Source organism: Lithobates pipiens, unplaced genomic scaffold (genome assembly GCF_037356315.1).
Source record: "Lithobates pipiens isolate NorthernLeopardFrog02 unplaced genomic scaffold, aLitPip1_a1.2 Scaffold_22, whole genome shotgun sequence".
Lineage (NCBI taxonomy): Eukaryota > Metazoa > Chordata > Amphibia > Anura > Ranidae > Lithobates > Lithobates pipiens.
Window position 1 is genome coordinate 58891844 of NW_027507784.1, and position 14144 is coordinate 58905987.

The 14144-nt window shown below is 44.5% G+C and overlaps 1 protein-coding gene across 1 annotated transcript in view; it reads right to left on the minus strand.

Moving 5' to 3' along the window:
- The window catches only part of GALNT5 (polypeptide N-acetylgalactosaminyltransferase 5), a 75879-nt gene extending 65229 nt beyond the window's left edge, over window positions 1-10650 (minus strand). The window contains exon 1 of the mRNA XM_077447658.1: window positions 8339-10650. Coding sequence (XP_077303784.1) covers window positions 8339-10269 — 1931 coding nt within the window. The 5' untranslated portion in view covers window positions 10270-10650. The remainder of the gene's footprint in view (window positions 1-8338) is intronic.
- Window positions 10651-14144: the final 3494 nt, after the last annotated feature.

Genomic DNA, 14144 nt, shown 5'->3' on the forward strand with positions numbered 1-14144 from the left:
TTAATGGTAAAATATGTTGTATGCTCATTGTTGTTTAAAGTGTGAACAAAGTGTAAACATTAAAGATTGCCAACAGGTAGGCTCTTTATAGCAGAACTGACATGCTGGAAGGGTGGATTTTTTGTTTTTATATTGCTGGAGTTGATCTTTAATATAAACAGCTAAATACAATACAATACCCCTGTGCTGCCTCTCCTTCTCCCAGCCTGAGCTCTGCTGTAAATGGACTGCAAAAAGGCGGATACTGAGTCCATTTCAGCTACTTACACTGCTTGCATTTAAAAAAAATACCTAAATATAGAGCAACATTAATTAATGCCCTTTATATTTGCCTAGAGTTCAGTTTTACTTTTATGTTTGACATTTAAAAGGAAATCCAGGAATAATGTCAGATCACTTCAAATTGTATTAAACCTGGACCTAGCACACTGCCACATAGGGAACATACTTTTGTAAGTACGGACACCGTGAGAGCCACTTAGACTTTCTCTTTTAGTAGGCCCCCTCTGTTTTTTATTTTCACATTTTGTCTGCCTGCTGTTCATTTACTTTACTCTTTTAATCTCGATATTTCTTCTACTGTCTTCTCTTTTTATCTCTCTCCTAATTTCTAATACCCCCCTCCAGGTCTCCTAATTCCATATTTGAAGACTTTTTGACATACCACGGCTCCAATCATACTTTGTTCTCTCAAAACCAGAAGATTCAATGCTCCCACCAAGTGATCCCAGATCCTGAGGTCTCTCCACAAACGAAAGGTCAGCACCATTCTCTTCCAGGAGACGTAACCCATCACCATCAAATATCTAGGGATCCACATCCCTTAAGATCTCTCTAAATGACTTCTACTACTAAAGCCTCATACACACGATCGGACTTTGTAGAAACTTTCCCGTGGACTTTTGTACAAAGGGCGTAGTCCACAAGTTTGTATTGCATACACACGATCTGACTTTTTAGGCAACAAACGCGAACGTAGTGACGTTTCAACGTACTGACGACACTTCAAAATAGGACGTTCAATTACTCCAGCGCCACCTTTGGTCAACTTCTGTATTGTTGTCTGATCTTTTGCATTGGTTCTGAGCATGCGTGTTCGTACCTTGTACAAAAGTCCGATGGTTTTGCGTACACACGATCGGACTTCGCTCCATCGGACTTATGTTGTCAAAAAGTTTGTCCGTTCGCACAGCCAACAAAAGTCAGAGGAAAACTGAAAAAGTTTGTCCGATGGAGCATACACACGGTCGGATGTTGCTCCAAAACAGTTAATTTGCATGTTTGTTGTCAAAAAGTCTGATTGTGTGTATGGGCTTAGATTGAACTACTTCTACTACTTAAATTGAACTACTCCAGGATACTCCATTCTACCCAACAGTTTCTTAAAATGTATGTGAAATCCTCCTTTTCATGGATAGGCAAGATTAATATAGTAAAAATTCACTTTTTACCCAAATTGCTCTATGTTATTTACGCTGTCCGGCTTACACCTCCTACCAAAGCACTTGTCGTACTTCAGAAAGCAATAAAAAAACTTTATTTGGGCCCACAAATCCTCACGTATTAACAGGCCCACCCTTACAAATCGTAAATTGGCTGGCGGTCTTGCCCACCCAGATATTACCACTTACTTTAAAGCAGACTCCCTCACGAGAATTGTTGACTGGTTCCATAATGCTGCCTCTAAATAATGAATGATCTTAAAAGAGGATATCATATACTTAAAACTCAGATCTCTACCCTTAATAGGTCCTCGGCGGCGCCCTCTTAGCGAAGACACACCTAGAAAGTATGGGGCGCTTTAAACAATTTTTATCCACCTAAATAGGCCCCATGACCCCTCTTATTTCTAACTTGGACTGCCCCCCGGTTCTCTACACTCCCGCCTTCCTGTTTGGGAAATCTTGGGACAACACCAGAATAGTCCAGACTTTGGTCAATGATAACATCCCCTCAGCGCAATCCATTGCACATCAGCTACCCACCAATAGGTCAGTATGGCCACAAAGACACCCGCTTCATACTTTTATTCAAACCCTCAACACCATCTCTTCTCTTCTCTGAACAGACCTCTCACAGAATTTGAGACATTTTAGTTTCAGGATCAGAGACTGATGTGCTGTCCATGATATATAAATTGCTCTTGTCAATGATTTTCCTTGGCACCCCTTCGTTATGGGCCAGTTGGGAGTCCAACCTGGGAACTTCCATATCTCCTTCAGACTGGAATAGGCCTCTCTTGTTTACACATAAACTTTCTATTTCTGCTAAATATCAGGAACATAACTACAAGATTATCTCTCATTGGTACAAATGCCCTACAGATCTCCATGCAATGGATCCCATCAACTCAGATACACGCTGGAGGTGCTTGACAGCACCTGGGACCATTATTCGTGTGTTGGCCACCTGTCCTCTATTGGCCCCCTTCTGGTCAAACATTTTCCAGATTTAAACCAAGATCATGAATGCCTCATTACAACAATCTCTTTTAGCATACTCTCTGAGTCCTTTAAATCCTATCTGAAAGATTTAATGAGTCATGTGCTTACGGCAGCCAGAACCATGAAAACATGACTATGGGGGTTATTTACGAAAGGCAAATCCACTTTGCACTGAAAGTGCACTTGGAAGTGCAGTCGCTGTAAATCTAAGGGGTAGATCTGAAATGAATGGAAGCTCTGCTGATTTTATCATCCAATCCTGTGCAAGCTAAAATTCTGTTTTTTATTTTCCTTGCGTGTCCCCCTCGGATCTACAGCGACTTTACTTTCAAGTGCACTTGCAGTGCAAAGTGGATTTTCCTTTAGTAAGTAACCCCCTATGTCGTAAACGAACCTGCCCTTCTATGGCAGAATGGCTTTGTGAAATGGGCGAGATGCAATTCATGGTACAGATGATATAAGATGAAAAGAAACCTCTTGAGAGGCTTCCAGTCGCATTGGCTGTAATGGGAATGTTTCGGAAGCTCAGCTGCATTTTCTCGATACCTGTGAGTGACAGTTGTCATCTGCACCTCCTAAAATCTTTGGTCACATCCTCTAATCCTGAATGCGGAGCCCTGGATCACCCCTTCATACCCATTTCCTTCTCCCCCCCCCACCCCCACTAGTCTTACCCCCACTTTTTATTGTTCTCTCTCTTTCTTCTTCATCTTTTCCTTCTACTTCTTCCTTAGGCCGCGTACACACGGGCGGACTGTCTGGCCAACTAAGTCCGTCAGACAATCCGACAGACAGTCCGTCCTACTTTTGAATGAACGGACTTGACCACACACGATGAACAGACAGTCCGCTGAAAGCTTGCACGATGACGTGTACGGCACGTGCGACGGGACTAGAAATACGACGTCCAATACACTGCAATGCAACCTTCGGCCGTGTAAATCCTTTCTGAGCATGCGCCATACTTAGTCCGTCCAACTTGCCTACACACGAGCGGACTGTCCGCTGAAACCAAAGTTGGATGGACAATATTACGGAAATTCCGAAAGACTCAGTCCGCCAGACTGTCCGCTGAAAAAGTCCACTGAAGCCCACACACGAGCGGACTGTCCGCTGAAACACGTTTCAGCGGACCAAGTCCGTCAGACAGTCTGCCCGTGTGTACGCGGCCTTACGCTCTCTTTCTTATGTTTGCCATTTCATGATAACCACAATTATGTAGTAACTATATGACAACTATGGGATATATTTATACGATTATCACAGGGTTGGTATTGACATCTTTTATGGTCAATAACATACTCTAATGGGGTTCCCCCCTCCTAGTAGATTTGAACTTGTCATGATCTTTTCTCTATGATGGGAATTGTTCTCCTAATGAACCACAACTTGATGTATTTGATCCTGTTTATTTTTCTTATATGTTTGTAAGTGACTTCTACCTATAAATCTTTATTACTCAATGGATGTACCATGTTACTTCAAAAATCTTTGAAAAACAAAGATTATAAATAAAAAAAGTAAGCAATGCAGTGTGTTGTACCATCACATTACCCTATACAAAGCATGCATGTGTACGTTTTACACCTAAAGCTTGTCCGCAGATTTTTCAAATATTTTTTTCTCACCGGGTTTAGCTGTCTCTCTGTACACATACGGGTGGTATAAATAGACATGACACAGAAAAGTTAGAAGTAGGTCATGTTAGGTGATGATCTCAGTCACTGCTCTGTTTTAGCACCAGACAAGGGTAAGACCCCTTTCACACTGAGGGGCTTTGCAGGCGCTATAGCATTAAAAATAGCGCCTGCAATACGCCCTGAAACAGCGGCTCCATTCACTCCAGTGTGAAATTTCGAGGACTTTCACACTGGAGCAGTGCGCTGGCAGGGCGTCAGAAAAAGTCCTGCCAGCAGCTTCTTTGGTGCGCATTAGGAGCAGTGAACTCATCGCTCCTAAAGTGCCCCTGCCCATTGAAATCAATGGGCAGTGCCGCCGGACCTCCGGAAAAGCACTGATACTGGGAGGTTTTAACCCTTTTTTTGCCGCTAGCGTGGGTTAAAAGCACCCCGCTAGTGGTCGAATAGCGATGCAAATACGACGGTAAAGCGTCACTAAAAATAGCAGCATTTTACCGCCAATGCCCGGTGCGGCTCAGTGTGAAAGGGCTCTTATGATATTATACACATACATACTGTATGTACACATTCACTAGAATATAAAAGTTAAATAAAAACAAACTATAAAGTAAACATATACATAAGTAGTTGTAAATAATTTTACTTTAAGGCCTCTTTCACACTAGCAATCAATTCAGGTCAGTTTTTCAGGTGGACCTGAATGGATGCTCCATAGAGGTCTATGGAGCGTCGGATGTCAGTGGTAACATTTCCGCTGACATCCGACCCGCTCCAATCCGAAAAAGTGTGACAGAGGAAAAACATACTTTTACATTCATCATCGGATCGGGTGACCACGGACTCTGCGGTCTGTCGTCATCAAATCTCCCATAGGGGAGAGCGGCACACTGACAGGTCCGTCCCTGCGCACTGTGCAGAGACAGACCTGTCATCTTCCTGCTCAGCGAGGATGGACGGAGCGGTGAAAGGACCCTTAGCCTTTAATTGTACTTTAAACCTTAGAAATTGAGTTGTTAAAAAATTCCTAGATAGCAGCTGTGAAAACTCTGTGAATATAAATTTTACCTTCAGAAGTTGGAGCTGCAACGTGCACAGTATGCAGACACAAAGATATAATTACATTATCTCTCCTTTACCAATGTTCAATAGTAAAAATAATAATATCAACAAGTCAGGAAATAAGGAATGATGTCACTATAAGCCGCAAATGTAAACAGTGTTCAAATCACACATGTGAGGCATCGCCGTGATTAGAGAGAGAGAACAATAATTCTAGGACAAGGCCTCCTCTAACTCTCAACAGGTAATTGTTACATTTTTTAAAGCATCGTTTAAGTACCATCGTTTGTCACCATTCAATGAGCATGCGCAATTTTAAAGCCTGACATGTTAGGTATTTATTTACTCGCCATAACATTATCTTTCACATTTTTTAAATGCATTAAAGTGTATTTTCCCAAAAAATTGCTTTTGAAAGGGTCTCTGCTAAAATATTATATTTAATGTTTGGGGGTTCTAAGTAATTTTCTAGCAAAAAATACAGATTTTCACTGTGTTTTTCAACAAGTGTAAGAAATAGGCCTGGTCTTGAAGTGGTTAATGGGTGGATCCTTTTTACAGGCTGCCTATATATTCTACAGTAAAATGGATATAAAACCTATACCATGTGCTATAGTGTTAAATGTGAAGAAATGGCCCCCCTGGCTCAATTTGGTAGATTAAAAAAGAGAACTCCTGGTCACTATACAGTTAAAATATAGGAATATGAACTTCTAAAAAAAATACAGGTATGCTTTAAAAGCCCAACTCCAGGACATCTAAAAACTCCCTTGTATTGGGGCTGCACCTGCACTGCAATTGTTAGGAGCTTATTTAGGTCTAGGGGATTTGTTAAGGAAGATCTAACTACCTGGTCCTCAAGTGCTGCAGACCGGTCCCTGCAGCATCTTCTCCACCATCCCCAGCGATCTAAGGTCCTGAGGCCATCAAGACCAATGCAGGGTACAAATCGGATATGATGATACCCAGGGACAGTCCACTGGCAGAGCGTAGGAGAGTGCCACCTGCCAGGGGAGTAGAGGATCGGGTATGTTCAGGCACGTCTCTTCTCCCCTAGAATAAAACAATTAACCCTTCCAGTGCGAGTGCAACCCCACTGCATGGGATATCTTTTACATTTACCGGAGTTGGGCTTTAAATTCTTTCCAGTCACTTTTATGATTCATACATCTCTGTCCGATAGCACAGCCAAGGGGATGACACCTCTTTCTCTGTTAGGTTTTTCTGTCAATGGTGTCACCTCTCTGCCTGCTGACTGGACAAATAAGGAGCAACAACACCCATCATCTCGCCTTATTCTGCTTTTACCTCCTGTTAGTGTGTTCCCTGTTAGCACACACACCAGAGCCTGATTGGCTCCATGCTTTGCCCCTCCCTCACCCAGAGTGCTGCTGTAAAAGGGATGACAGAAGGCTAAAAACATCATTCAGGTTCTGTTAGTTGTTTTAAAAAATATATTTACTTATTTTTAAAGTAAGGGTCCATTCACATGGGGTGCTTGACTGTGTGCGCCAAGTTTTCCCAGAATGGGGATGCACAGGTGTTGCATGCATCTTCTTGCCAGCAGTCCACAGAAGTCTATTGGGACACGTGGCTGAATGGACAGATTTGCTGTGTCCCAATATGACATGTGGGTGCGTGTGGGTGCAAGTCCCTGTACTCACCCTGTGAAGTAAATGGTGTCTTTTTACCTGCCTTTAGTAGAACTGATGGCAATCATTTTTTTTAGCTTTGGATCAAATGGAAAGGGATTAGAACACCTGTCAGGTTTTATTACTGTCTGTGTCCCCATTAGGGAGATTCAGCCTCTCTTGTCCTGGTGACCCCATTGACAACCAGGGATCCCCTCATTTTATAGCAATGATCTCTCCAAACTGCAGTTTGGGGGGCCAGATGTGGTTCTCTGCTTGCCTTTATCTGGTCCTTGGGGCACTATTCCTCCTACTGAGACCAACAATGCGGCACTATTCCACCCACCGACACCAATAATGAGACACTGTTCCTTTCACTGACACCAATGATGAAGCACTATTCCTCCCACCGACACCAATGATGGGGTACTATTCCTCCCACCGACACCAATGATGGGGTACTATTCCTCCCACCTACACCAATGATGAGACACTGTTCCTTTCACTGACACCAATGATAGAGCACTATTGCTCTCACTGACACCAGTGATGAGATACTATTCCTTGCACTGACACCAATGAGAGGGCACTATTCCTTCCACTGACACCAATGATGGAGCACTATTTCTCCCAATGACAACAATGAGTGGGCACTATTCCCCCCACTGACACCAATGATTGGGCACTATTCCTCTCACTAACACCAATGATGAGGCACTATTTCTCCCACCGACACCAATGATGAGACACTATTCCTTCCTCCGACACCAATGATGAGATACTATTCCTTGCACTGACACCAATGAGGGGGGACTATTCCTTCCACTGACAGCAATGATGGAGCATTATTGCTCTCACTGACACCAATGACTGGGCACTATTCCCCTCACTGACACCAATGATTGGGCACTATTCTTCCCACTGATACCAATGATGAAGCACTATTGGTCCCATTGACACCAATGATGGAGTACTACTGCTCCCACCGACCCCAATGATGGGGCACTATTCCTTGCACTCACACCAATGATGGGGCACTATTCCTTGCACTCAAACTAATGATGGGGCACTATTTCTACCATCAAATGCCAATGATGGGGTATTGTTTACTCCAATTGATGCCAGGGTATTTTCTACTCACCCACAAAGTCTGAAGGACAGTAAACTGGTCTTGTTTAGAATGTTTGGAGATCCCTGCTTTATAGGGATCTCTTCTCACTTCCTGCTGTGGTTATGGTACAGGAAGTGAAGGTAAAATATTCCCAATGGTACACATAATTCTTTTAAAAAAAATATCAGGGTTTAACCTTCGCTTAATCTATCCAAAATGAAAAATACAATTTTTGCCTTTAGTTCCACTGTAACTTTTTTTTTTTTTTGTAATTTTAAACATTACACTACATAAACACCCGGCATAGTCATAGCCTTGTCTCCCGCGACACTGGAACAATTTTTTTCTTCTTACTGAATTACAGTTCTCATTAGTCTCATTAATATGCTGAGAGCTGTGAAGCTGACATTTATAGTAAAAAAAGAGTGAAAGGAGAGAACTTAGAGCTCCTACCCTTTTGGCCTGGTGTCCTCGATTGCTCGATCCAGAGGGATGATGTCACTCAGATAGACGTTAAAGTTTCCTTCCTTCCATCGCTTGTTTGCCTCTTGCTCCTTGTCTTTGGGAACTTGCATAGACCTCCCAAACTGGCCGGGAGCTTTGAGGTCTCTTGGTTTCACAGTTGCATCCAGTGTTCGTACTTTGTGCATTCCGGTTCCTGCTACTCTGCTCTCTTGAGCATGATGGATTAACTGTTTATTTTCCACATCAGCATTAATGGAAGAACTAATATTGACATTGGCCAGTTTATGTGTAATATTCTTTGTCAACGTTCCTTTTACGCCCTTATTCTCTGATTCTACTAAAAGCCCTCCTTTGAAACCAATCCTAGAGTTTTTTACATCAACACCCGCGCTGTGTGTATCTGGCAGTATGGCGTCCTTCGAAATGTTTAACTTTTTAACTGTCTCTTGAACTTGGGGCTCACCAATGGCTGCACCAGCTTTCTTTATAATGATGTCTGATCCATTGTTGAACTTTTCAGGATATTGGTTTTCTAGGCTTTGTTCTTTAAATGTGTCCGGTTTTAAAGTAGCAGAAGGTGGACCTTCTGCTTTGTCTTTTGAGCCTCCTGCAGCTTTACCCTCTGCTGCAATTCTAGAGTCTAGTGCATTATTTTCCTTCACTATAACTTTAGCGGCCTTCACATCTTTGTCCTTACCTCCAACCTTAGAGCCCTCTGCATCCTGATCCTTGACTAAAACCTTAGAGAGCTCTCCATCCTTTTCCTTGACTAGAACCTTAGAACCCTCTGCATCCTTGTCCTTGACTTCAACCTTGGAGACCCTAGTATCTTTGGCTTCTACTATAGCAGCGCCTAGATCCTTGACCTTATCAGTATCTTTGGAAGCTCTGATATCAGGCTTAAGGTCTCCTACATCTTTGGCCACTGCATCATGTTCAGGAGCCTTTGCATCTTTGGCCTTTACTTCATCCTTGGATACTATAACATGTTTAGGGTCGAGGGGCTCCCCTACTTTTTTAGTGGCTTCTGCTCCCTTAACATCTCCTTGAATCTTAGAGTTCTCATTATCCTTGGTTTCCACAGTGTGGTTAGAGTCCCTTGCCTTTTTAGAGGCTTCTGCATCCTTGACCCCTCCTAGAACCTTAGAAGGCCCATCATTCTTGGATTCCACAGCATTTTTAGAGGCTCCTACATCCTCTGCCCCACCATCTTTTCCCTCCAATGCATCTTTAGAGCCTGCTGCATCCCTGCCACCCACAACATCTCTAGAGGCCCCAGCATTTAATATTTTAGGAACCTCTAAATCACTAACTTTCCTTGTGACTTGCACTGATTCTACAAGTTTGTCCGCATTATTTATCTCCCCCTCCCTCACAACAGAAGCTGTCATATTTTGCTTGATAATGAAATTCTCCTTTGCTGGAGCTTTTGACAGGTGAATTTTTGCCTCCAGCCTTTGTGTGTCATTTGCTGACTGTAACTTGTTATATTGCTCCTGACCATGCAGACCAAAGGAGGACAACTTGGTCCCAGGTACGCCCATCGGAGCGATCGTTTTATCCAACGCAAGAGGCTTCATTGTCCTTTTCCTCTGCCTGAACATACTTTTCGAGTCCGCATTAGCTACCTTACCCAATTCATCCCCAGGAGGGTGGAATATCCCTTTAAGCTTGGTGGTGTCTTCGCCCCAGGGCTGCCCACCTTTCCCCCACTTGCCACGGACCATGCCCGGGGGGTTCCAGGGCTCAGAGCCCTCCTGCTCTCGTTTGAAAAGTTCCTCTCTGTGCAGCTTGCTGTTGGTCTCATTAAAGGAGAACCTCAGGGCTACCATGTCAAAGATCAGCCAGATGACAGAGGCGACAAAGATAAATGCCAGGGCTCTGCCACTGCCTCGGAAGTACTTTCTTACCCTGTGCATCCTGGAGGGCTGCTGGCTGGCAGTACCAGGGGGCCACTACTGCTGAAGCTGGTCACACAGCCGGCACCTGGGCTGCCTGGCTCACTGCTGCCTGCGTGGCATTCCTAGGACAGGCGATGAGCTCTCTGCTGCGGCGCTGCGCTGCGCTGGGCTTCCTCCTGCAGCGCTGATCTGTAATCCGGCTCCGCGCTGCCCAGCAGCGTCATCGTTGTCCTGCCAGCGCTGCCCTCGGCATGACTTATTATCCCGGATCGCCAGCGGAGCGGAGGTGGCAGCCCGGCAGACGTGGACTCTCCCCACCCAGCCAGCGCACTTCTCCTATCCCTCCTGCTTGTAGTGAAACTTGAGAAGCAGCCACATATGAGGAAATGGTGTCAGTGAATGAGCCGGCAGAGCAGCCCTCACCTTGTCAGCCCGGCTGGGATATTAACTCTTTCCTTGCTGGAGAGAACATGACAGCAAACTCAATGAAAGCTTGCAACAAAAAAGGCAGAAATTTTCATTAACCACTTCCTTGCCCGATTCTCTCATATATATAAAAATCGTTGTTTTTATAATTTTTTTTGCTAGAAAATTACTTAGAACCCCCAAACATATATATATATATATATATATATATATATATATATATATATATATATATATATATATATATATATATATATATTAGCAGAGACCCTAGAGAATAAAAAATAATATAGCAACCATCACAATTCTTTACATCACAAAGGATATTTGCGCAGCGGTTTTGCAAACGCAATTTTTTGGGGAAAAAAAATACACTTTAAACACTTTGCGTCCGCTACAGAGCGGGCTTCCAGCGTCGGGAGGGTGTCCAGAGATGTCCTCCCCTCATTGTGCTGCTCGCACACCAGGCGTCGCGCTCTGTGATCGCCTGAGTTCTTTGGACTCGACAGATCACAGAACAGGGCCCTTTACCACTTGATCAGCTGCCAGCTAGTGACAACTGATCGCAGAAGTAAACAGAAGACCGCTATCAGATTTTTTCTGCCCATGGTCAGCGTTAGGCGAAAAGGAGAAAGCTGGTAACTGGCTTCTGTTACAGGGACATCGGTCCTAATCTGTGCCCACCAGTGCTGCTAATCAGTGCCAACCAGTGCCACCTATCAGTGCCCACCAGTGTTGCTAATCAGTGCCAACCAGTGCCACCTATCAGTGCCCACCAGTGTTGCTAATCAGTGCTCACCAGTGCTACTAATCAGTGCTCACCTGTGCTGCTATTCAGTGTCCACCAGTGCTGCCAATTAGTGCCTCATTATCAGTGTCACCTATCAGTGCCCATCATCGCCGCCTATCAGTGCCCATCATTGCTGCCAACCAGTACCTCATCATCAGTGCCACCTATCAGTACCTTCTCATCAGTGCCCACCAGTGCCACCTCATCAGTGCCCATCAGTGCAGCCTCATCAGTGCCTATTAGTGCCGCCTCATCAGCACACATCAGTGAAGGAGAAAAATTACCTGTTTGCAAAATTTTATAACAAGTTATAAAAAATGTATTTAAAAAAAAAATAATTGATCTTTGTTTTGTTTCTTTAGCAGAAAAAAAAAAACAGTGATGATTAAATAACACCAAAATAAAGCTCTATTTGTGTGAAAAAATGCTAACAATTTTGTTTGGGTACAGTGTTGCATGAATTGTCATTCAAGGTGTGACAATCCCAGTGGTGGCTGGTGCTTTTTCTTTTTTTGTTTGCCGTGGCAAACAACCACCACGCTGTCGGTTTGACATCCTGCCCCGCACTTACCCATCTAGGTCACAGGCGGGGACTTCCATCACGTCTCCTCCTCCTCTGCATCATGGCTGCTTCCGCCATGCATCTCCTCCCAGGGCCATCTTTAAGGCAGGGCAAAAGGGGCAGCTGCCCTGGGCCCTGTCATTGTTGTGGGGCCCAAAGCAGCTGCCACTTGTCAACTATCCCAGTTTACATTCCCTTGTCCCTTGAAGTTTTAGTCCTGTGCTGCTACTAATGCTGCCCAGCTCTGCCCTATTGTTGTGTACAGATGACTCACCTGCAGACCCTGTGTTTACATGTAAATACTGGCATTCATATGTAAAAAGCAGTGACATGCATATGTAAATAGCTGAGGCCAACTGCATTGATATGTAAATAAAGGCAGCATTCATAGGTATATCATGCCCCCCTGCAGTGAGGAGAGGATGTGCTGTAACCTATAGCAACCAGTGAGCAGTATTACTGTACAGCAATCTCTAGCAGCCAATCAACAAGCAGAAATGTGCTGTAACCTCTAGCAACTAATCAGTGAGCCTTAAGGAGTGCTGTAACCTCTATCAACCAGTCAGTAAGCAGTAATGATATGCTGTAACCTCTGGCAACCAATCGCAATCGCTGCCTGATCTGATACAGTAAATTGATTTTAAGTCTAGCTGCTATTTATTATGTATGTCTCAGAGAAGGTGGAGAGCGAAATTGCATGGGGGGAGGGGGGCCCTAAGAAATTTTTTGCCCATGGTCCAATCAATATTAAAGACAGCCCTGTCTCCTCCCTCCACCTCCTAGGCGTCCAAAAGGATCACCTGTCCTTTCAGCCAATTGGTTGACAAGTCTCAAGACCCACTTCTTGATTGGCCGGGAAGAGGATCATTGTGACAATAGAGAATATTTATTCGCCATTGTCACATAACTGGGTACGCCCTGAGCCCACCCTTTTTTGAAGCCAAATAGAACCTCTGGCCACCAGTGAATAGCGCTGAAAGCTGAAAATTGGCATGTGCAAGAAGAGGGTATAAATGCCCAGTAAGCAAGTGGTTAACGTGGAAGTCATTTTTTATATGTATACCTACAGGTAAGCCCATGTGTGTGTGCAGGGGGTTGCCTGGGCATGTCCTAATCACTATGTGCCAATTCCTCTTACTGCCCGGGCACATCCCCCTTTTTGGCACCCTCACCCCACAGTGCTGCTGGCTTCCCCCCCCCCTTCTCTTCCCCCTGCGAGGGATGTTTCAGGATGGAAAGGGGCTGGTAAACGTAATTTTCCGACCCCTTACTTCTAAATGAACACACTCGCTCACTGTGTCCAACACTTTGTGGGAACAGTTTGGGGATCACCCCTTCTTGTTTCAGCATGACTGCGCACCAGTGCACACAGCATGGTCCATAAAGACATGGATGAGCGAGTTTGGGGTGTAGGAACTTGACTGGCCTACACAGAGTCCTGACCACAACCTGATAGAACACCTTTGGCATATATTAGAATGAGACTGAACCAGGTCTTCTCGTCCAACATCAGTGCCTGATCTCATAAATGCTCTTCTGGAAGAATGGTCAAACACTCCCATAGACACACTCCTAAACCTTGTGGACAGCCTTCCCAGAAGAGTTGAAGCTGTTATAGCTGCACAGGGTGGGCCAACTCAATATTGAACCTTACAGACGAAGACTGGGATGCCATTAAAGTTCATGTGCGTGTAAAGGCAGGCATCCTAATACTTCTGACAATATAGTGTATAAGATGTTTCTGGTCTGTTTTCTAATGATTCTTTTATATATATATAGTATATGTATGATCACTGTTTTTGAATGTATTGTATATTGACAGCATTTCAAAGGGCATGGATCCTGAGGAAGCCAGCTATTCATGAAACACGGTGATCAGCCATCTTCTGCACTAAACGGATGCCTCTGTATTTAACCACTTCCCGAACGGGCGCACGCTGGTGTATGTCGGCAGAATGGCACGGGCAGGCATATTGGCATACAGGTACGTCCAATTTTAAATGCCGCCCTGCCATCGCAAGCGCGCCACCGGCAGCACACTCGCGTGCCGGTCGGGACCCCCGTGAGTCCAGTCTCAGGTCCCGCGGACTTGATGGCCACAGGCATACCCGCGAT